Source organism: Phyllostomus hastatus, unplaced genomic scaffold (genome assembly GCF_019186645.2).
Source record: "Phyllostomus hastatus isolate PE091 unplaced genomic scaffold, TTU_PhHast_1.1 phas_scaffold_21, whole genome shotgun sequence".
NCBI classification, from domain to species: Eukaryota; Metazoa; Chordata; class Mammalia; order Chiroptera; family Phyllostomidae; genus Phyllostomus; species Phyllostomus hastatus.
This window is the reverse complement of record NW_025334017.1, coordinates 25,291,167-25,316,016: the sequence shown is the minus strand read 5'-3', so window position 1 is coordinate 25,316,016 and position 24,850 is coordinate 25,291,167. Positions and strand designations below refer to the sequence as shown.

General features: G+C 46.9%; 1 protein-coding gene and 1 pseudogene across 1 annotated transcript in view; one reads left to right on the top strand and one right to left on the bottom strand.

Annotated features, from left to right (window-relative positions):
- DPYS (dihydropyrimidinase) overlaps positions 1 to 22,676 on the top strand; it is a 70,443-nt gene extending 47,767 nt beyond the window's left edge. The window contains exons 8-9 of the mRNA XM_045860766.1: positions 16,131 to 16,338; positions 20,786 to 22,676. Coding sequence (XP_045716722.1) covers positions 16,131 to 16,338; positions 20,786 to 20,848 — 271 coding nt within the window. The 3' untranslated portion in view covers positions 20,849 to 22,676. The remainder of the gene's footprint in view (positions 1 to 16,130; positions 16,339 to 20,785) is intronic.
- Positions 14,514 to 14,978, bottom strand: LOC123832910 (annotated as a pseudogene).
- Positions 22,677 to 24,850: the final 2,174 nt, after the last annotated feature.

Sequence of the window (24,850 nt, the reverse complement as noted above, 5' to 3'; positions counted from 1 at the left end):
TCAGTCTCCCGGAGGCTGATCAAACAGCATTCAGGGTGATAAGTGTGCAGGGTGGGCTGGAGGCAGGGAGGAGGGTCAGGAGGCTTGAGGGGATAAGGGCTCCAGCAAGTTAATAGCATCAGAAAGATTGATTTAAGACATTTTTTCTTCTGTCAAGAAAAATCCTCCTAGATAATGTGAGAAAGAGGACTCAGAACTGACTTCAAAACAACTGTGGTCTTGTTCATCGATACCCCAAGCATTTATTGAGTGCCTACTGGGTGTGATACATTATAATCAAACTTGAGTGAGAAACAGCTTCCCCTAAAGTAACTTAGGATCTAATTGGACAAATAAAAATCACTCCAAATGATTAAGATAACCATAAGATAAGGGGAAAGGTCTGGGCGTGTGGTCCAGTGGCTAAGGGGCATGGGGTTTGGCGCAGAGATGGGTTGCTGGATTCAAACCGCAGCTCAGCCATACGAGCTGCATGATCTCGGGCAAGCTACTCACCTTTCCGGGGCCCAGTAAAGAACACAGATGTGCTCATAATAGTTCCAACGTCTGAGGGTGTGGGAAGGAGGTAATGCCCTCAACATGCTGCATGGCATATGGTAAAACTTTAAGAAACATTAATACCAATATTACCATTATTTCAGATAAATTAAGACACCACAGATCTACACACCAGAAGGTATCAGAGGTATCGAAGGAAATGGTATCAAAAGAAATGACCTTTATCATGTGGCATCCTAGAGCACAAAGCTTAGCTAGGGAAATCAGCAAGTCCCAGAATTCCAGTTTGTTTTGGCCATCATAGTTTCATGTCTGTTTATTCAGGGTGGGGCAAAAGTAGGTTTACAATTGTTCATGTGGGAAATAATATAATGATTAATAAATAATACTGAAAAATACACTTTGCTTACTCACAACTATAAACCTACTCTTGCCCCACCCTGTACACGTCCTGTTCCACACACTTAGTTTGTAATTGGCTTGTTAATGGGGCACGGCTGTAACTGCAGTTTAAGCAAATGTCCCTGAGGCTTCACGCCGCACAGGGCGGCAAAGACATTTTTGGACGTCTGACAGCATGTGACCGTCGTTTCCAGGGAAGACTCTCTCTCTCTGTAATTTCTTAGTGTTAGGTCTTTTATCTAGGTTTCCGAGTAATAGGTGACTTCTACAGTTTTTACATTGTTTTGCTATTTTAAGTCCAAATTTCTGATTATTTCCATTAGATGGATACTAAAAGAGGAATCACTGCATCAAAGGGCGTTCACATTTCAGGGCTCTCTGCCCATGTGGTTTCCACCGCTCATGGCTCCTCACCAGCTCTGGGAACAATCTTTTTTTTAAAATTTGACTTTTGTTACATTTGCCGGTAAAAATTGTTACCTTTCAGCTACAAACTGCATATATTTGAGCACGAGGGAAGTTGAAGATTTTTTCATGTGTATTAGTCATTGTTTTTTTTCCTCTCCTACAAAAAGATCTGATTACACCCTTTGTCCATTTTTCTTTTGGTAACATAATATTGTTTGTGTCTCTCTTTTTTAAAGCCTCACCAGACATGATGCTCATTGATTTATCTTTTTATTTTTTAGAAAGAAGGGAAGGGAGGGAGAGAGAGGGAGAGAAACATTAATATGAGAGAGAAGCATCGATTAGCACCCTGACTGGGGACTGAACCCACAACCTAGGTATGTGTCCTGACCAGGAATCAAACTTGCAACCTTTCTGTTTGTGGGATGATGCTCCAACCAACTGAGCCACACCAGTAAGGGCTGTTTGTCTCTTTATTTCAATGGTCTGTCATATTTTTTGCAAACTCCCCAAGGTTTATTTTGAGGAATAATGCTATAGTTACCTGAAACTGCTTTGCATCAACTATAAAGCATTTTATATACATATGTACACACACACACACACACACAGATATATGCACGTTATTATTGAAACATTGACTTTGTTCGTATGTTCCAATCATGTTATAGCAAAGAGGTCCTTGCAAATTCAGGAATAGGTATGACTGAAGTGTGAGCTTAATTGGGGCAGGGATTTTTGTCTGTTTTATTCAATACTGCATCCTCGGTCCTTAGAAGAGTACATGAATGAATAAGTATATAATAGGCCCATAGATGAGTAGGGATTTGCTACAATGTTCCATCAAGATGACTTCTTTATTTCATCTTCTTGTTTGCCTCCAGCCAGAAATGAATAGAGTTGTATGTAGCTGGCAGGTCAGAGCTGTGAAATAATGGTCTTAAAATCCTGATGTTAACTATCTCTTTTCCTAGAACCTAACTTTCTTTATGGAAGCACTGTAAACCTAATTAGTAATGCTACTTCACTTACTGAAGTGATACAGTGGAGACAAGAGAAGTTTAATGATGCAACCATGGCTTTCAGCAATATGATAAAAGATCCAGGTTGTTTTGTTTGCAAGATATCAGGGTTTCTAACTCCTAAATATACGGCAAACTCTGTAGTCCCTCCGTGCCTCATTGTTGTTTTCCAGCACCTGTGAGAACAAATTGTACACAAGGCATAAAAGAAAACATGACACTATGTCTTAAAATTGATTCATTCTTTGGCTGTCTATTTTGGGGGAAGGTTTTCACAGAGAAATTCGTGCTGGTAGGTATAATCTCCTGGAGAGACCTAAATTCAACTCCCTGGGGCCACCTCTCTTTTAAAGTTTTTCTGCTGTTTTTGTCCCTAATTATGTTTTCCTGTTAAAGTGCTTTAGTATTTCTGAAGAAGTTGGTGTAAAATTTCATATAAATGCGCATTTTCTTCAGACTTGTGTGCTGGGTGGATCACTTATAGTGGGAGGCAACATCTAGTGGTTAACACTCAGTATGAGTCACACAGACTGTTGATTATGATCTTAGGTGAGTTACTCAGCTTCTCTGAGCCTCAACGTCTTCATTTAAAATTCCTATAAGATAGGTGTTTTTTTTTAAACCCTGCTTCTATTGCATAGTAAGGAGAATTAAATAAAAATAATATGAAAAGCTTTTACCATAGGGCTTGACGTGGAAGCATGTGGTCAGTGCAAGCTGCAGGCGCGTCTTACTACTGTCATCCTGTCCATCACAGATGACCTGGCCGTGGCTGCCAGCCCCTGAGCCACTGTTAGTCAGTGTGAGAAAAGCCAGCGAACACACAGCAAAGGTGTTAGTTTGGATGGTACCAGATGAGGAAAGATCCCTGCCAGAAACTATCCTAGAAGTAACCCATCTGGGCTATAAACAGAGGGAAGTGGAACCACTTGGAGATAGATAGGTATATAGAGATAGAGATAGAGATATAGGTACTTATATATACATCCATGTATATATATTTGTGTACATATGTAAATGTACACACATCTGTTTATGTGTATGCGCCTTATATATCCATGTGCACATGTATATATACACACACAGTTATACCTATAAACATACTTACGTGATTTGACCTTCCGTGATTGCAGGAGCTGGGTAAGCACTGTCTGCAAGGCTTGCTATCTTTGCATCTGATGCTGGAGCTTGAGTCCAGCAGGCAAGCCTTCGAGAAGGGAAGAGGGGGTCAAACAGGCAGAGCAAGGACAAGGCTGAACCACAAGTATGAGCTGGAGATGAGCCTGCAGGCAACGTGAGCTGCCAATGGGTGGCTGCTTTGGGTCTCCCCTCCGAGGAATAGATGCCATCAGCAATGTGGGGATCGTTTTAAGGATGATAACACTGAGGTTCAGAGAGGTTAGTCATTTGTCCCAAATCCCACAGCTGGAAAGGATTTGGAGCAGGCCTAGGTGATTCCAATGTCTAATCTCTTAAACCCTGCAAGGTACAGCCTCCCAAAAGGGCAGGGAAGGATGCAAGGGGCACCTACAGCACAGGAGTTAGTACTTGCTCTCTGCAGGCAGACCTCCTGGGTTCGTAATCGGACCTCCCTACTTACTGACAGTGTAACCTGGGACCAGTTAATTTACCTTGGTTTGCCTCAGTTTCCTGGTCTGTCAAGTGGGCATGATTATAATGCCCACAAGCAAAGGTTGCTATGTAGAGTCACCGTGTTAAGATATATGAATTCTTTGTAACAGTGCCAAGGGCTTTAAGCACCCGGTTGCCAGTCATCACCCCGGTTTGCCCAAGTCAGCAGGTTCTGCTTCTCTGCGGTGGCAGATGCCTCGTCAGGCCCCACTGGGTGTCGCTCGCTTTCCCTGCCTCCAGTACGGATGAGTCCGCCCTGAGGCTAGCGTGGTGGTGCCGCTGAGTCAGTTTCCTGGGCTGCATTTCTGCAGCTTTTCCGCATGGGTCCACCACCTTGGACCCTGAGCCTCGTGCGGCTCCAGGCGGACGGAGGTGCTGGTGCAGTGACTGCGTTAGCCCCGGCGCCCGTGTCCGTGACCCAGCAGCAGATGCCTTGGGGTCTGGTCAAGCGGGAGCTGTGCGACTTTATTGCTAATTGGGACTCTGGGGCTGTGCTTCTAACTCTGCCAGAGCCTCTACGACGCTCTATTTTAGGAGGGTCGATGAAACGCTTGAGTGCACCGCGGCTGAAGTAGATGATTCATTGTCGCCGAGTTCTTGCCCAGATGAAAAGAAGATAATCACTATTAAAATTCCAAGTTCTAGTAACCTTGTTCAGGCGTGAAGAACATAGCGCTCTCATCCTGTGGGCAAGGGGTGGCCGCTGATGGCTAGGTGGTGGTGGAAAGAGATTGGAGTGGGTTCAGTTTGCCCGTGTGTTATTTCTGACCCTGCCGCGTACTCATTGGGCAACTCAGTCTCCCTTTCCTCATCAGTTACATGGAGACAGTAATCAGGGTGCTGAGAAACTAAGTGACTGGAGTGCAGCAGCTGCTTCATGGACGGGACGCGCCTGGAGCTGCTGGGGCGGTCGCCAGGGTCCCTCTGCCTCGCCTCTTCCTGTTACCTTTCTTGTCCTCCTTAGCGCTTTTTCTATCATTTCCTTGTTTTCCTTTACCCCTCCACCTTTTCCGTCCCTCTTTCTCTCCAGGTCTTTTAATTTTTTCTTTTTTTTGGCTCTCTCCCTTGCAAAACTTTTAGGTCTTTCGGTCTTCTCAAGAGCCTTGTTTTTCTCCACCCCTGGAGCATTTAGAGCAGTGGTCAGCAAACTCCTTTTGCAAAGGGGTAGGTAAATGTTTGGGGCTTTATGGGCCATAAAATCTCTCTTGCTACTCTTCAACGCTGCCACTGTGGTATAAAAGCAGCCATAGATAATACATAAATGAATTAACATGGCTGTGTTCCAATAAAACTTTATTTACAAAAACAGGCTATGGGCCAGATTAGACCTGCAAGCCATAGTTTTCCGACCCATGACTTAGAGTTTTGGCAAGTACAGACTCTTCTCATTGAACATCCAAAGTCCACTCCCCTGATGGACATCCAGGGTCTGCATCCAGGTCCTGGCACAATGCTGAGGGAACCTTTGGTGCTCAGCGGTTCTTGCTCCAGGTTTCCCTCTGCACAGTCTTTGCACAGTACATCAAGAAGCGATGGGAAAATGTTGCTTTGTTCATCATAATGGAATACCATTTGAGTCTAGAAGATTCTAAGGAAATTCCCTTCAGACCCTTGGACCTTCAGTGGCTCCATCAGTCCAAAGCCGACTGGCGGTGTTCGCGAGGTCAGCGTTCAGTGGAGTGTGGCAGCCACGGCAGAAATATATAAGCGTGGTGCTGGCACCGCACGCTTCACTGGGGTGTCCACGAACTGTCTCCGCCTCCTTCTGAAAGAGCTCGTTCCCTGCGCTGTGGTTGACACGAGCTGCTTTCCATCATTAAAGGAGAAGCCTTTTTACTTGACAGACCTGAGTCCAAGAGCTAGCTTTCCCACATGTTAGATGTGTCATAGGAAATGCAACCTCCTTCAGCCTCAGTTTTCTTATCCATAACATAGGAACAACAATAACATGATACCATGGCCTTACTGTAAGGATTAAATGAGACGATGCCTTTAATACCTACGGCAGAGCGAGGGAGTCCATCCGTGTTTGTTACGGTTTTGATTATACAATGTGTTTTGATGACTTTGGAGCTTCAGAGAGCCCTCTCAGTTGTGACGGGAGTGGAATCAGGTGACAGGCTTGCTTTGTCACCCCCTCAGGAATGCTGGGTCTCAGCTCATGTTCTTTACTTTTTTATTGAATGTATGGGGGTGACACGGGTTAATAATATTATGCAGGATTCAGGGGTAGAATCCTGTAACGCATCCAGCCCCCGTTCTTAGGATTCCCCAGCTGGACATTCGCTCCGACTCTCGGCCGGGGCTGCGGCCGGGCCCACCTCCCGGGTTCCCGTCTCACCTGGCCCCAGACTGTGCTTCCCTCTTGCGCTCCCGTGCCTCCCTCGCTGGTCGTCAAGAAGTTATTTCCCAGTGTCAGACTGCATTTCATCTGCCAGTGTTTCTGCTTACTACCTCTTTTTATTCCCGTCAGTAGGGATAGAGGGAAAATAGGTCATCTTCTTTAAAAGGAAAAAAACACCCAGCCAAGTTAAAAGTCCCCCAAACATTTTGGATAACTTTCTCTTTTCATCCCTTTAGTTGAGGACCCTACCATCTTCCCTTCATATTCTGGCCATTCCCTTCTCTTCTTGAACTACGGCATTAGAGCTGAACATAATAATAAGTCTCTGGCCTCTCTGAACTTTCAGGAAGGATATCCTATGAATTCTACCCAGCGTATTTCTGTGCAGAAAACCGACATCTTTCCCTGCCCAGGCTGCACCCACAGATAGTCTGTCAAACACTGTCATCTCGCTGAGGGCAAGGCAGCCTCCCAGGGCGGGGGACGATATAATTACAAGAACAAATGCATACTCTGCCCCAGAACGTGAATCTAACTCTTTCAATACACCAGGCCAATGGCTCCCCTTCTAAAGGCTAATCCTCCTGCCTCGCCTGTGAGCACATCTGTGTTTTACATTCACAGGGCATACAGCCCAGTGCCATGCTGGCTTTGGCTGACTCACGTTCAGGTCCTGTTTCTTCAGGGCTCTAGATTATTTTTAGTTCCCCACTGTCTGAGAACTAGTATATAGAATATGCACCATTCATGTTAAGAAGTGATTCTGAAATCTGCTAATAACTTAGTTTCCGATTAAACAAATGTGTGTATGAAACGCCGTCTAGTTGCTCCATGCTGGGTGAGTCACAGGGGGTGGAGACTGTGGCTCCTACCTCCAAGGTGAATTTGCCAGAGTCCAAACCCAGTTTCTCTAACCGTGAGCTGCGCCACCGCCTGTGACTTCCATGACACAGCTCCAAGGACGGAACAGTGAGGTTGCCTGGTCAGTCGCTTCTTTAAGTCCATGTTGGGGCTGCCTCTTGTGAATCTGCATCAAATGTCTTGTCATTCCCTGAACACCAGTAGAGTGCCCAAGTTATTGTCCAATTTTGATTTAATAACAGAGCTGAAGCAATTCCCGTTTTCTCCTCTGTGGGAGGAAGTGGTTGTAGAAGTCTGAATAGAGGATAGAAGATTGATGGGTGCGGTGAGCGGCAACTCTGCTTCATAATGACAATGCACTTGAAGTAGCACCATTTAGCATCTCCAGAGACGTGGCTGCCCTGCTCTCCATTTATAGAGCTTGTCACATCCAAGACGTGACAAGAGAAATAGTTTGAAATAGGCAGTTGGAACACATGTCAAACAAAATATCTTCTATTGTGACCACGTTGAGAATGACCAGTTGTGGTTTAAAGAATTTTAAATAACATCCTGAAGCCCTTGCTGCTAAACAGAGAACAGACTAGGAAACATCAGGGAGTCTGGAACAGGCTGCCTCTGGTGAATAAGAAATGTTTTCATTGATTGACTGCTTTCCTGGTAGCTGCCTACAGAACTTTCACGGGGCAATATTATCCAGTGGTTAAAAGTCCAGCCCCTGTCTCCCGAGCTATATAAACTCACTAGCTCTGAAACATGGATGAGTTACTCATGTTTTAGTGTCTCGCCATCCTCATTTATCATAGGGTTGTTGGAAAGATTTAATGGTTACAGTTCTCTTGTGTTAGATACGAGGTGTCCTGTAATACCATGTAGAGAGATAAGTTACAGTTTTAAAGATGCCACTAATAGTCCTGACATAATCCTATGAACTTTTGTTGGTTCTCATGGCAACCTGGTAAGAATCTATCAGTGCCCTGGACAAACTGGCTGAGTCAGAGAAAATATAACAAAATACTTGAACACGTCATTTCCCGGGGGTCAGGAAGGCCCCTGCCGCTCTAAGCAACCCTTTCTCTCCAGCGTCCTCTCCCCATGCACACGGGCAGAGTTGTTGTCTCCTGCAGGCTTTGCTCCAGTGATTTTTCTCCTCCGTAGGAGCACGCGACTTTTGAGAGGAAGCTGTTTGCAGAGGAACAGAATGTTTTTTCTGCAGCTGTGATGTGAGCGGTATCAAAGTTATTGACTAAGTTGGAAAACAGCTTAATGTTATCTTCGAGGCTTCTGCTTCCCTGATGGCTTGAGCCTTGGACAGGGGCATAATTGGGACTCAGCAAGACAACCATGGCACCCCCTGCAGAGGTTCAAAGGGCACTCAACGAAGAGCAGCCTTTCCCTTGGGCAGAGTGACCACTGAACACCCTGCCTGAGACTTTGCTAAGGAGGCGTCCGCAGAACTCCAGCCTCACTCACCAAATTCGGAGGCTTAAATCGTTCCTACTCCTCCTGTCACCACGGGGACGGGCCTGGCCATCCAATCAGGAATTACAGAGAAGCTATTTCTCATAAATGCTGCTCTCCTAGGCTCACTCACATTTTGTTACATTTGAAATATATTTGATAATGAATCTCACAGCTCTTGGGTTTTGCTTACAAGTGGAATCAGAGCATCGCCCTACATTTGCATCTGTTCTGCAGGCAGATTTGGTTGAAAATTGCTTTTAGAGTTTGTCTTTTTTTCGAGTCAGACCTTTTGAACTCTCCCTCAGAGACATCCATGGGAGTTCTACTCTTCAAAGGACAAGGTCATTTCAGGGGTCTCTGGCTACAAACCTTGGGAACCACCTTATTCTCACTCAAGCAAAACCACGCTCTATGAAACCCATGGGAATCTCAGAGGCAGAAGGAGTGGTCAGTGCTCCAGGCTTCCCAGGGGCATGGCCAGGACAGGCCTGGGGCAGCCCGCAGCTGCAGCTGGCCTATGTTCAGGGGTGGGCCCTCCAATCACTTTTCATTCTTTCCTGTCACTCTGCCAAATATTCAAATTCCTGGGGAAGAACAGGGAACATGCCTGACAGTCTTCCCTCCAATGGGGGAGAAAAGCTTCTCAAAGAAAAATTGAGGTGCTGACACCAGGAAAAAGGAGAATGAATGCCAAGGGACAAAACCACTGCGCTTGCTGCCCTGCTCGCCTCAGGGTGGGAGCTTGTGTGTGGCCCATCTAAGGAGCTAACGTGCAAAACCCACGACGCCTGCCCCAATTTGCCTCCCAGTGTCGCTCAGCCTTACGATGACGGTGGGTTGGTCCACTCACTGAACCTCCCTGTCAGTCAGAGCCTGGGCAAGTGCGTCCTTGCTGCCGCCCCAGCCAGCCCTCCAGCATCCAAAGCACTGCCTGAGGCCACCGGCTCTGCAGGGGAGGCTAGCTTAGTCTGGCTTTGGCCTTCACCCCTGGACCTGTGCTGCATCAGAGGGAGCCCTTTTGGGCAGCTTATGAAAGTCTGGAGGGTGTTTGGTTCTTTTTCTGTGAAGCTCTGAGAAGGATGTGTCTGCTCCTGCGTGCCGTGTGACGGTGCCACTGGTCAAAAATGGGGCTAAACGCTCACCTCTGCCCAGGACTTAACATGGGAACAAGGCTTGGATGGCCGCTGGGCTCAGGCGTCATGCTTAGGAAAAGCTTCAGATTTGTACTTTTGAGATAACCACAAAAGGAGAGTTTTCAAAAAGTTCCAGAGATACAGTGCAAGTATTAAAAGCAAAAGATGTATCAGGCAGGGTTCTTAGCTACAACCCAGTGAAATCCACTCTGGGTAGTTTAATAAGGCGGGGGGTTGGGGAGTGTGTTAAAAGGAACCTGGTAGCTCAGAGATTCTCCAGGAGGCACAGGGGATCTGCAGAGAGGCTGCCCAGCAACTCTGCCGGCCCCAGGCTGCCCCTGGGCACAGGCACAGGGTTCCCTTCACTGAGGCGGGGCCTGCACCCTGCTTTCTGCTAAACCTCTGTCACAGCTGGCCCTAAAAGCAGGCTTTGTCCGTCTCCACCCTCACCCACATGGATTCCTGCAGTCACCAGCTTGCCATGCCAAGCCTAGTGTGAGGGCACAACTTTGAAGGTGACCTTGTCACATGATTGGGTCCCAGTGGCAGAGAAGGCTGGGCAGGCACGTTTCTGGCTTTTGTCCTGGGACAGAAGGCCCTGCCTTGGAGGAAACGTGTTCCAAGGAGCAACCAGGGTCTTACGATGGCAATTGTGTGACTTTGAACATGTGCTCGTTCCGTGAATGGACCACGTCTCCCATACTGCACTAGCAGCAAATAGATTTTAAACACATTTTGTGCTAATTTTATAAATCTTGTGATGATGTTGCCTTCCATTTTTGTCTAAAACAATTAACTCTTGAAAATGTACCACAGATTTCTTTAACCTTCTATGGTACAGTTACAAGTGCCCTAGTATTGTCCAAAAGTAAAGGGGATTCCGAGCTTTCTGACTCCTTTGGTGTCAGGCTGTGTGGCCCCGGGCAGGCGCTCACGGGGCTCCGTCTCAGCACGTCCTCTGGGACTCGGGGCTGTAACACTTAGCTGCGCACTTCTCAGTGCTGATAACCTTAGCGTTTCTAAGTATTGCTCGGTATTGATGAACAAGTGTTCTCTATTATTTGATAAGGTGCAACTAAGACTGGTAGTTATAGCAAGTTTACTTTATTTATTATAGACTGATAAGCTTGTACAGCTTGTCAGAAATGTTAAGTCCACAGTGGAACTTCGGGACTGGATGCTCACGTCCCATTCAATTCCGTGCTCCATTTCCAAAACACAGTCAGCCCCAGAGGACAGTGCAGGCAAGAAATAAAACCAACGGGAGGAAAATTGTGTGACTCTTTTTGTTGTTGTTGTTCATTTCATAAATATTTGTTAAGCACCTACTGTGTGCTGGGGATAAAACAACATGGCCTGTTCCTTTCTTAAAAAAAAGAATAGGTAGGTTTTGCTTATTCCAAAAAGTAAGGCAAACATCTGGTACACAGTTCTTTCGTTACTGATTTTCTGAAGACTCTAATATATGGAAGTAAATTGGTTTCTTTGCAATTTCTCCCCCTTTAGTTTTGCTCTATGCAGCCCAGGGAGCAAATACAATCCTTCTCAAAAATAAATGTTCAAATGTTTGGAGGCAGTTATGTTTTTCCAACTTAGATTTGTCTTTTGGAGGTTCCTTAAGTTACTAGCAGGGTCGCTCTTGGGAGACACACTCCCCTTTGTTAGGCTGCTCACGTGGGCTCTTTCTTCCTGTGCACATGGAGCAGAAGAGGGACTCAGCAAGAGGTCACTGCAGTGGGTTCGGATCATGACAGTGGACAGAGCAAAGACGCGCAGTTTTGTTCTGGGTCTTCAGGGTCAGCTTCTTGGGACAGTGATTTCTGTTTTTCTTCTCTTTTCATTTCTCCACATTTATTGAGATGTAACTGGCATAAGACCGGGAGTCTTGAGCTGAGTGCTAGGGAGAGGAGAGAGGCAGACTCGACAGTGAGAAGTGCATTCAGGGTCAGATGGAAGTGTGGAAGCCAGTGGGTTGGGAACTGTGGCTCTGGCTGCGAGGGAGGAGCTGGGGGAGGGCCAACACCCCGCCAGACACCTTCCAGGGTGGAAGTAGAGCACTTGTTTTTTGCTCTTGGCGGTAATGTCTAGAATTTACATTTTGTGTTAATTTGGCCTCATTTACATAATGCCTTATTATAAAGAATCGCTTAGATGTTGCCTAATTGCCTTCTTGCTCTTGTTTCCTGAGGGCTCAGATCATCAAGGTAACGAGTGACCTTTGTTCAGCTAAGGCAGAGAAATGGATGCGATATTTCATTGTCACAGACTCTTTGCTTTCATATTTTTTTGATATTTGTTTTTCCTAGCCCACAAAGCCACGGTACTTTCTATAGTTTCTTTTGTACTTGTCCACTTGCATATGTGTTTTCCTTGTAGATATGGTATGCATGCTTTCTGTAACTGTTAAATATGTTATTATATAATTGCTGCTTTCTTTGCTTCTCCAGCATATTCTTAATTCTAGTGGTTCATAGATACCCAATATTCCATTGAATAATCATTGGGAAATTATTATGCTTCAGTTTTTCAGTAGTTTATGCAATATCACGATAATGATTTTTGCATCTAGAGCTTATTTCTTCTGTTAGATCAATTTTCTAAGAGTGTCAGTAACTCAGCTTCCCATTGGGAAAAATTGGGTTTTGTGATTTAGGCTTTTGGCCTCTCATTCTGGTACATCAGCAACGACTTGGGCAGGAACTTTTGGGCATTCTCCCACATCAGTCGGACGTGTTGACGTCACATTCCGCAGGGTGAGCCCAGAAGTCCCTGTCCTCAAGGGACTGTGATGCGTGGGGAGGCCGCAGCCGCAGCCGCAGCCCGGACTGTGGAAACAGTCCCAGAGAGATCGTAATGGTCAGGGAAAAGGCACTTCAACCTGAAGAGCTGAAGTTCCTCTCTATTTCCCCCTGGATTTGCTTTGAGTCTTCATCCTTCATCCCCAGCTCAGAACTCATTCTGCACTTAGTCATCTTTGAAATATTTCAGTCACTTTTCCTACTTTGCTGACATCACTTACTATTTGAGCAGACCCTTCTCTCCTTCTTAGTGTTTAAATTATTGCTGTTGTATTTGTCCCTACCTCCTATTCACTGCCCATCTTTTAAAGTTTTCTTCTATCAGTAAGTTGGTTCCTAAGGCCCTGGAGAGCTTTCTTCATCTCCGTATACACCAGCCGTATGACCGTCAATGGCAGGCCTAGGGATTTACACTAGAGAATGTTCACACAAAACGTGGACCTGAATTGTGTAACAGCTCTGTTCATAACCATCAAAAGCTGGAAACAACCCGCATGTCCTTCCACAGGCCAGTGGAGAGGCTGCGGTGCGTTATATGTTGGAATACTACTCAGCGACGGAAAAGGAATGGACTATTAATACACGCAACCACTTGGGTAAACCTCAAAATAGTTATACTGAATAAAAAAAGTCAGTCTCAGAAGGTTACATACTGAATGAGTCTATTTATACAACATTGTTGAAAAGAGAAAGCTATAGTGATACAGAACAGATTTAAAAATTAATGTTAATTTGAAAAATATTAAAAATACCCCAATTTTGTCAAACTATAGAGTCATACGTCTTTTGGCAAGTTACTTCATCTCTGTAATCTCCATTTATTTTCCTATAAAGTGTAGAAAGTGCTCCCTACCTTGAAGTGGTATTTAAAGATGAAATAAGATGTTATAAAGTATCTACTTGACATTCAGGAGGCTCCTGTATTTTCTTTTCCTTGGTGATATTTCCCACTGGGAGCAGATTCTTTTTGTTATCGTCATCTCTGTGTGTGTGTGTGTGTGTGTGTGTGTGTGTGTGTGTGTGTGTTAACAGTTATTTGGGTCTTGGGGAACAGATTGGAGCCATTGGGGGTTTCAAGCAGGAAGGTGATATGACAGGACTGTAGTTTAAAATGACCCTCTGAGCAGCTTTTGAAGGGCAGTGCGGAGTGTAGGAGGGTGGGCACGGTATCAGTGGGGCCAGAAGAGTGTTGGGGGTCACCCAGATTTGAGACGATGGCGGAGTGGAGCCATGGAGGAGGAGAGGTTTGGGAATTTTTTTTTTTTGGAGGTAGAGCCAATGGGCTTGATGATGGTTTGAGGGGAGAGGCAAGGTAGATGCCGGGGTCATTTGCTGCAATGAGAAACTGCAGGGTGAAGCAAACTTCAGTGGTCGGGTGGTGGCGGGCACAGAAGAGCAAGAATCCTGTTGGGACGTGTTAGGTATGGGAAGCAAGTGCGCAGCTGGGTGCGGGATCCTGGGGCCCAGGACCCAGCCAGCCCGGTCTCCCTCCAGTCTGGGCTGCGGCCCACGGAAGCCTCACGCCTCCTGGCCCCGCCCTCCCACGTTAGGCACGGGGAGCTTTCGTCTGTGCTTCCCTTGACCCTGCCTCGGGGTCTTTCGCCAAGTACCTATCTGCAATCCATTCCTGAGAAGGCTTGTAGAAACTTCTACCAGAATTCAGATTATGCTCATGTCATTCACTGCTGCCAGACCACCCCCCAATTTTCCATTTAATGAGCTTTAGGGAGACATTCAACATTTCCAAATACCCTGCCTGGAAGTTGTCAATCACACTGTGTATGATCAGAAACTACAATAGTGACCCCGTTGTTTTTCTTTTTTTTTTTTTAAATGTACGAGGCTGATGCCAGATAAATTTTATTGTATTTAGAAAAAAAAAGGAACGGGAAATAAAAGTCAGTCAACCACAATGAATGAGCGTGTTTAATGCCCCCCACCCCATACTCATCTAGTGGCAGCATTGGGACCCCCGCCCAAGCCAGTTTCAACCCAACCAAGATGCTGGATGGCAGGGGGGCACTAGGCTGGGCCCATCAAGTCGAGGAGGGCGATGGAGCGCAGGGTGCCTCTGCTCTGCTTGCTGGGTTCTCCTGTGTAGTAGCCAGAGGCATAAAGGACTCGTCCAATGATCTAGGCCAAGCCCAGGCTGGAGACTATTTGTGGGTAGTACACCCCCCTCCCCCCACAGCTAGGACGGATAAGAAGGGAGGGTAGACTTCCAACGTGTTCTGGTGGGCTCGCTGGATGCAGTCGAAGCGGTGTCCGTTCTCCGGGCCCAAGCTGTACGTGGTGGGATGCTCTGCCTGTGCTTCTTGCGGGCCTTGGCAAGGTGGATGGCGAGGTGGGCGGCCATGAGGAAGCCGGCGGCCCCCGTCAGAACCACGAACCCACACTCCTTGGAGAGGACGGCCATCTCGGCCCTGGATCACCTCGGAAGGGCTGGCACAGACCCCAGGTGCGCAGCCAAGTGTCAGTAGTGACCCCTTCTCCACAGAAGATATGGTCCAAGACCCCCAGTGGATGCTGGGAACCACGGACAGTACTGAATCTTATATATGCCGTGTCTTTCCTTCTCACTGAAGGGGAACACTCCCTCTTTGGCATATCCAAATTGCCAACGTTGCTGCGCTTATGATTTGTTAAGTAAAGTTAGGCTTCCTTGAACACAAGCACAGTGGCACCATGATAACTGAGAGGGCTGCTAGGTGACCAATGGGCAGGGGGCGTACACAGTGTGGATACACTAGACAAAGGGATGATTCCCATCCTGGGCGGGGAGCAGCAGGATGGTGCGAAATTTCAACACGGTACTCAGAATGGCACAGAATTTAAAACTTATGAACTGCTTACTCCTGGAATTTCTCATTCAATATTTTTAGACTGCAGTTGATGGTGGGGAATCGAAACTGGATGAGGGGGCACTGCTGTGTTAATAAACTAACCAGAGTGATGAGGAATACGCAAATGCATTCTATACATTACTCTGTGTCTGGTTCTCTTTGTCATCCTCAAACTTCCGGTTTTGCCTCAGACAAGGGAAAGAAATCCCAGATATAATTTTCCTTGACAAATGTCACCTTCAGTGTGTTGAGTGTCAGCTAGCCACAGGCCCTGGGAAGGGAGGAGGGGGGAGAGCACCCCTCTGGGGAGAGGTGCCGAGGAAGTCCCAGGCATCTGTGAAAAGTTCAGGTTCTGTGGAGCCAGGTACTGGGTCAGTGTCTTCATCTGACTCATCAGCGTTGAAAGTCTTTGATAATTAATGTTTGTCCTTTAAACACATAAATGCTAATTTTAAAATTTACATGTGAGAGACCATGCCTTCCCTCCACCCAGCCCATCCTCATCAATCACCATGAAGACCGAGTGACTGGGTTTTTCTCTCAGAAAATGTAATTACTGAGTAATGAAATGTTAATGCTATGCTCTATTCTTAAAGTCACTTGTTCCAGTGATGAAGCTGTGCCCAGACAGAGTTGCTAAATTTTCCTCTCAGTCATTCTTCCAGTATTTTCTGTTTGTCAGATGAGCTGGCGATGACCTGGGGCTTCTTTGTTTTTACAAACAGGACTATCTCAGCAAAGACTCACCATCAGGCCGTCAACTTCAACATCTTCGAGGGCATGGTTTGCCACGGGGTGCCCCTGGCGACGATTTCCAGAGGCAAAGTGGTGTACGAAGCTGGAGTCTTCAATGTCACAGCGGGAGATGGGAAGTACATCCCTCGCAAGCCGTTTGCTGAGTATGTTTACAAGAGGATCAAGCAGCGGGACCAGGTGAGTTGTGCCTGAGCGACGGTCACCGTGGGCTGGCCTGTCAGCCAGTCCTGGTGGTGGTGACGCATACCCTCAATTCAGTACATTTTTGGGACGTCAGAATTGACAGGAAAGGTCCCAAACAAATACCCATCTTCAAAGAAAGAACCGTTATTGGGTGGTTGCATTTTCCCGTACAGGCTGGCATCTATTCAGGTTTCCTGATGGACCAAGTCAGGTTTTTCCACACAATTCGGGGACACCCGGGGCTTTTGGCAGCTGAGTCAGTCAGGGTGCTCTGAGAAGCAGACACCCACATGCATAAAGGTGTGGCATTTCTCCCACACGGCAGGGTTCGGTGGCCCTCAGACTGGCACACTTAGCAGAGGAGCCAGCCCTGAAATGAGGGGCCCAGTTTTGTCACATTGTCCTTTGGAAGTGCCCCACAGAGTATGCGTTTGTCCTCGCCTGAGGAAATGTTTACTGACTTTAGAGAGAGAGGGAGGGAGAGAGAGATTGATGTGAGAGAGAAACATCAATTGGTTGCCTCCTGTACAAATCCCAACTGGGGACCAAACCCACAACCTAGGTATGAGCCCTGACCAGGAATTGAACCCACGACATTTTGGTGTACAGAACAACACTCCAACCAACAGAGCCACCAGGTCAGGGCCTCACTGGGTATTTTGAGTATTAAATAAAAACATTTGGTAGATTGTAAAATATTAGCAAAGTATACATTTTCACTATATAGATCACTTCTATTGACCCCAGGGTGGCTCATGTCCTAGCGATTCACTGTCCCTACAGAGGTCCATTCAAAGTATGCCGATGCCTCTCCGCTCAGCAGGCAGGCCCGGATTCATTCTCTGGGAGTCGCTGTTAACAGGATTGTTTAGTGTTGGCCGGTGTCTGCTGTTTGGTATTTGGAAGTTCTGTTGTCTTTATTGGTTCTTGAGCATCTTAGCCTCCATGGGCAGCATGGCACTAGAACCTTGTTCCCTCCAAATCCTCGGATGCTTCGCCCTGGTCTTCCCGTGTGTTGGATGCCGCACGAATGTCCTCTCAGCATTAGACAGACATTCAGCCGGGGGACTGGAGGCGGCGTCCCTGTTCTCACTGTGGTCATCTGGGAACCTGGGGAAGAAGCCCATATTATATATTGGCCGCAACCACTAGGACAACCAGCTTGTACTGAATACTGGTCCCACCAGACGCGGGCGCTCCTGTCAGGGCCTGGCAGCCCACCCTTCAGATGGAGATTGGCCCCTGGAGAGACCTGGCAAGCCCACTTTCCCTCGGAGTGGTAGGCTGAGTCTAGTTGGAAAACAAATGTGCACCTGGACTTCTGAATGACACAGTGGCGGTGAAGAGTCTGAGGCACCGGCACCTTCGCCACCTCTCCGCACTGCCGCAGCGACCACCCACTGAGGTCCTGAGCTATGCACAGCGTGCGGAGTCGGGGCACGGGCAGCACGGAGAAGGCCAGGGTGTGGGGCTAGCATTGAAGAGCTCTTGTAACCCACCGTGAAGGAGGAGAGAATATCTAAAGGCTAAAAGTACTGGGCAGCTGGAGACCAGAACTTAAACGATCTTTGATTCCTGTCAATGTACCTATCCAAGGGGAAGATGGTGACGTGTGGAACAGCAAAAGACCCCTCAGAGAGGGCCTGCTTATTTCTGAGGTGGCGGTGCCAGCAGCTGCTCTGGCAGGAAGCGCCAGGCTCCGCCTGCCCAGAGCTCCAGGCAGATAAGGAGGGAAACTGCGTGCAGATGAGACCTGGCCAGTCGGGTCAGAGACGTTTGCTGGTCACTGTGACCAGAGCGGCCAGCCAGCCTGGGAGGTGCCTGGTGGTGTTGCTAGTTCAGAGACTGAGCAGTCAGAGCGAGGCTCTCAGATCACCAGGGCAACTGAGGCCTGCCCAGGGGAGGCAGCCAGCTGCAGAGAGACGGAGACCTGGTGAACAGGTAAATGGTGAAGAAGCACAGCTAAGCAGTGTGGGGGAAACCGAGTCAGCCCAGGCCAGGACAACCCGCCCTGAGGAGAGAAAGCTCAGGTGGGGATCACCTCCCCGTGAACATGTTGGTAGGAATGGATCAACTGTTTATGAGCACTTGTTGTGGAGAAATAGCAGTTCACTGGCCCTGAGCCTGCTGGGAGAGAGACAGACAAGAAAACCGGTGGTTACAGACAACTGTGCTAAGCAGGATGGTGGGTGTGGCGGGAAAGCTTCCGTGGCTGACAACTGCCCGGGCTGAGTTACAGAAGATACATAGGAGATACTCGGGCAGAAAGGAGGGTGGGCAGAAAGAGCCAGGAAGGGTGCTGACCTGCCCGCTTGGAGTCCTGTACCACCCCGGAGCCTGCAGCTGGGTTCAGGGAAGGATCTTGGGAGGGACTGACCCGCCCTGGAGCAAGCCCAGCCCCGAGTGGGGAGGATGGGGGTGCGGGCCTAATGGTCCTGCCTAAGTCATTGGTGTTGGAGCTGAGTTCCTGAGGACACCCAAGGCAAGACAGAAAAGGGACAGCTGAGAACCACAAGCAAAAAAGTTTCAAAGGAGCCTTGGGGCCAAAGGGAGATGAAGGAGGAGCTGATGAGGGACACGCTGCAGGAAAGCAGGTGATGCAGACAGAGACCTGCCCACTTACGTCACTCTCTCCAGGGAGGAAGAGGCTGTGGAAACCGCTGTCGATTGAACTGAAATCTGCCACGGATTTTGCTGAGTACAAATGCCCAAAGGAAAGGAGAGGAAGGCGAGATCTGAGACTGTAGGCCAGACGAGGGGTAGAGGGAAGGTGGAAATAAATCCTGGTTTGTTTGGCCAATCCTGGATTTAATTCCATTCAGCACCCTTTATACTCTTATAAGCGTCCCAGTTTGAATGATAAATTGTACAGTCACCCTAGGTTTAAAGACACATCACCCAGCCTGGCTTGGAAAGGAAACCAGGGGAGGAAAGAACACAGAGACCGAAGACCTGGCAGTGAGGATGTGGTCAGAGTGAGGGCCAGTAAATGAGTCGAAAGTTGCAGGAGTGGATCGGCTCCGGCACCACAATGTCCAGGGGCTGGGGAGGGAGCAGAAAGGGAGGGCTGGCACGTCATTTCCCCTTGTCAATACTCTTCCGGACGATGACAGGATCTAGGATGGAGAGAAGGACTGAGTCGATAGTGAGCCAGAGTGGAAACCCCGCCAAGCATCTCACCAGACACAGAGGGAGACAGAGCCTTACACTGGCGGGCGGAGGGCAGGGGCCCTCCCGCTGACTGAGCGCCCAGTGTGTCTTTTTCTTGGCCTTAGCCTCTGTGCCTGCATTGCGTCTGCTCCATAAGTATCTTTTGATGATTGAAGGAAGTGCTTTGTGTCTGAGAAATCTCATGCATCTGCGAGAGGAGATGTAACTCGCCCCATTTCAGAGATGCACGGATGGGCTCAGAGGGGCGTTAGCTCGCCGGGGGCCTATCCCTGGTAAGTGGCAAAGTTAGAATTCAGGCTTCGATCTGTCTTGGTCCAAAGCTCGCATTGTCAATCACGACAATATATTAGTTTGGGGGGTCAAAATAAGACCTACAGTAATTTGTTATGATTCATCTGTGTGTGTATGTGTTACACACAGAGACACACGTGTATTTCATAATAAAGAGCCTATCATGTGGTAGGCATTCTTCTAAATGCCTCAATTATATTTAATTCTCTCAATGTTTTTAATCTTTACAACCACCCTATAAAGTAGGTGGTGTAGTTACCCCCAGTTCACAATTAAGGGAACTGAAGCATGGCGTTGAGTAACGCACCCAGGCATCTGCTTCCCGAGCCTGCCCCTGAGACCACTGCGATTGGCTGCTTCTCGACTCGTCCGTGGCTTTGTGTGCGTGTTTACAAACAGTTTGGTTTGGTTGCTCCTCGTGAATCCCTTTGTTTGTGAAGTCCACATTTTAACTCTGCTCATGCAGTAAGTTAATTCTAGCTGAGTCCAGCCCAGGGTTCTGCGAAGATGTGAGATTCTATGGAAGGCCTGCTACACACAGTGGCAATCAAGAAAATGAGGGGAAAAAACACACAAAATTGCTAGAATCTGAACCAAAATGACATCAGTCTCAGCAAGGTGCAACAGAGCACTTCAGGAATACAGATGTCTAGAGTGTTCGAAAGGATGAGGTGGCAGCAGGACTCGGGGGTGGCAGGCTGTGGCGGAGGCCCCAGTACAAGCTGCAGTGGAAAGATGGTCGGTAGAAAGTGTTCCCTGGGGCCTTGTCTGGCGCAGGTTAACTCCAGCGAAGAGCAGGGCAACGCAGGCACCCGAGGCTGCCAGGAACTTCTGTGAAAGGGCCGGTGTTGGGAGGCATAGGATCGGGTCACGAGGTTCGTTTTTGCTCTAACAATTTATTAAGGAAACTGCACTTAGCTTTGAATTCAGGAAGTCAATAAACAAACCACAAGAGAAAAATGAAATGTTCTTTTTTCAGACTTGCACACCTACCCCTGTGGAGCGTGACCCCTACGAGGGAGAAGTTATTGTCCTACAATAGAGAGAAACAGAAGAATCCATAGCTGGGACCGGGAAACAGACCTACCCCTGGCTGGAGTGCTGTTGGTGGAGGAAGAAAGTATTCCTGCATGGCAACATATAAAATTAGCATCTCTCTCTTCATAAGCATTTGAAGAGTCCATGGTCCCATGGTCAAGGTCAAAGGCTTCAAAGTGATACACAACTCAAGGACTATTGTTCAAAGGGAAGACTGATAAAATACTTCTTGACGCAGAACACTCAGATGAGCCTCCAGATTGCAGGAGGCCCTGGGCTAGAGGCGTGTTCTCGGGGATGTTAGGACACAGTCGACAGCGCTGTGGGGAATCAGACACGAGCCGGAAGCAGTAGACTGGTAGCACAGCCCACCTGTTGTTGAGGAACACTGCCCTGCCTAACACAGGGAGTACGATTTCCTGGCCCAATTTATAAATTGATGAAGACTTTATCTGGAAAAGCCAATCTTCATACTGTAAAGACAACTATATTCTAGAATTTAGAGTGAATGAAAAAATGAATCATGTGGCTTTTGGGGGTATAATTGTTTTCAGGAAAATTATTTGATGATATATGATGTACTTTATTTCACACTTAATTTTTGGAATGATAGTATAGATATGGTCATTTTTGAATAAGTGTTTTTGCCCTTTGTCAGTTTTCTCTTTGTGTTTTTTGACATTCAGAACTTTCTATTTTGTGAACCTATTACCATCATCCTTGCAAATTTTCTTTTTCTTTTTTTTAAGTCATTTTCTAGTCCTGCTGTGCCAGATGTCTATCTGACAGTGGCATTGCTGTGATTTAGGCATCTCTCTAATGTCATGTTCACTGACTTCATGAAATCTACATGCTTTCTGTTTCACAATTTCACTCGACTCTAAATTTCTGAAACCTGTGATATATTTTCAGATGTTTCAGAAGAAGGCAATCTGCAAACTTTTACCCCAAAGTTGACCTGAGGGATAGATGTTTGGGTCAGTTAGGGACCCTGTTTGTCAGAGGACTAACACCCCCAGTTCGGCACTGCACGTTTTTACATGACGACAACCTGTGTTTTCCTCCGTAAACCCCAGGACCAAAAAACACGGCTCCATGCATTCCGGGCTGTGCCTGCTTTCACGATTAAGCGTTGTGGGTCTTTATCAACGCTATAGAGCCAAACATTTCAGCTTTTATTGTCATTTCCTGATGATTGAAATTATTCTTGCCATCCAAGAAGACTGTGTGAAAAATTCAAAGGACGATTAGCCAGAGGAAGAAACTCTATTGAACGCTATCACATGCTTTTCGCAGCATTTGGGGAGCCGGCCATGTTTACTTTGAAGACGGCACCCCCTGAGGGCTGGGCTGGAGCCCTGCGTCTGTTTATGAAAGGGGCTGTTACACTGGGTTCCTTTCATTCTGTTCAAAAGTGGAGTCAGAGAAAAGGGCGATGCTGTGGCCATCACACCGTCTGCCATGGAGAAGCCGGCCTCATTCCAACTCCCCAAGGTCCCTTTGAAAGAAGAATCGCTCGGGGCCTCTTTGGTTTCCTTTCAGACGCAGTCACTGTCGTTCTCACTGTGACTTTGCTGCTGTGTAAAATTGAAGATATAAATGAATATTATTGTGATGGAAAGTTGGTGTGAAAATTCATTGATGATATACTTCAAAATGTTATCTTTGCTTGTACTAGATTTTTTACTTTGAATTTTTAAAAATCCCTTTTTTTGTTCCAAGTTCTTTTAAGGGCGACATTTGTTTAATATTAGCAAGCTATGATCTTACATTCTATTGTCACTAATAAACACTTAGTTCTTCATTATAATTAATAAACATTTAAACCTTCATTTTATGTCTGAGTTTTCCAACTAGTAGAATTGGGACACTGGGAGGTTGCTTTTGTTTCAAAAGCGTAATTTCCCTCATGACCTTTGCTCCAGCAACTCCTGGAAATCAGGTCCCTCAGCAAACCCCATGTAATCCAAGTGGATACTCAACCTCAGAATAACTCCAAGGTCAATTATCCAGTCGCTCCGATGAACGCAGGACCTGAGAGAACGCAGTGGAACTGGGATGGCTGACAGGGGCCCTCTCTCCTGCACTTCCCGGTCTGTGCGGGGATCCTTCAGTGTGTGCGCAGAAGCTGAGCTTACATTTCTCCTCCCAGGTAAACAGGTCAAGAGGGAGTTTATAAAATGTGGAGCAGGCAACACTCAGGGCAATTACGCTCTCCTTGCAAGCGTATCTGCCCCCGACTCACTCACTTGGATCAGGCCGTATTTGGCAAAGGGCGGTAGGAATCCACTCACTGAACTGTATCTGTATTGAACACACCTGAGAAAGGACAGGGACCAGCCCCTGACGAAGAACCACGGGTCTCTTTTTCCTCAGGTAAGAGATATGTTAAAATATTTTATCACCTTTCTCTTCTTTTTTGGTTGCCAATAACAACTCTACAATTAACAACTGTAATTGAACAACAATAAAGTAATTAAAAAAAAGAAACTCCACAATTAGATGACTGAATCCTTGAGGAAAAAATAATTAAATGGCTTTCTAATTTAGAAGCCAGTTCTCACTCATCCTTAGTATTCAGCTGAACTATCACCCCCTCTCTGAGGCTTTCCCAGATTCAACACGGCGGGGTCTGACCCCACGTTTACGTTCCTCCATAGCAGGGCCCTGCACACACCCAGTCACAGAGCCGCCGAGTCTCACCGCACGGTCATTGCCTGCTTTCCTGTCTGTCTCCCCCCCGGGAAACAGGGCGCTCAGGCAGGGCAGGGCCAGTCCCGTTCACCAGTTTTTCCTCCGGCAGGTGGCTCAGTGCCTGGCAACTGATGGGCACTCAAAGGACAGTTCCTTTTCAAATAAAGGAGAGGTGGGGGATCTCCTGCTAAATTCCTGAACTGATACAGATGGAGTTAGTGAGCATTCTCAACAAAAGAAGAAATAAATTTTGTGGGGCATGTGGGTGTGAGGTAGCTTTACATGAAGAACACAGGTTCGTTATCAATTTGGTAGATCTACTGGGTAGGATGAAAGAGCTACAGGATGCTGCGACAACAGTCATTCGAAATGATATGAGGATCCCTTTATCGCTTTTATTAGGCTTTGTTGCAAATATTTTACAGGAACATATTTCTAAATAATAATATAAGGCAGCAGGAAAACTATTAATATCTCCTACGGTGTTGCTCAGTGTGGCCTCTGGTGTACGCAGTAAAAAACAGACAGACTGAGGAGCATCCCTTCCCTAAATTCTCCTTCCACTGGAAGCAAAGAGAAAAGGTGGGGATGAGCCCTAAACTTCTATTTACCAGCTGTGAGGTCTTGAGTCATTTTTAAAATTAAAATATATGTTGAGCTTATTAAAACATACAAAAAGTACATGTTTAACATAATCTTGCCTATGGACCTGTTATCCCATTTATGAAATAAATTTTTTTCAAGAAATAAACCTTTACCAATACAGTTTAAGTGCCCCGTTTCTTCTCCCTTTCCTTTCCCCTTCTGCCCCCAAGGGACCGGGGTCCGGAATCTGGAGTTTTCGTCCCGGGCACGTCTTCTGTACCTTTGCTCTACAGGCACATCTCTGTGCATACTGTGCTGTCCGTGGCTAAACTGCACAAAAGTGTCCTATAGTATGCATCATTTTCTAATTTGTTACTTTTTAGCATGAATTGGTTTGGTTTCTGCTTTTATGCAGTCAGTGTGTTGGGGAGCTATTTGTTTTGATAAGTCTGGCTGTCATTACCCACGTTATTACTAGATAATATTTCATCATATAACCATATCCAATCAATTGACCCATTTTCCTGTTGACAGGCATTTAGGGCGTTCCATCCCCTTCTTGTCACGAACAGCACTGCTGTCAGCACTTGTGCACAGGTTCCTCGTACTCGCCCTCGGCAGACGGGAGTGGGACCGACGCGTCCTCAGGTGTACGCCTTCTTCTCCTCTTACTTTGCTCCTGACAAATTGTTCTCCTCGGTGGAATGTTGTGCCCTCAGTAACAGAG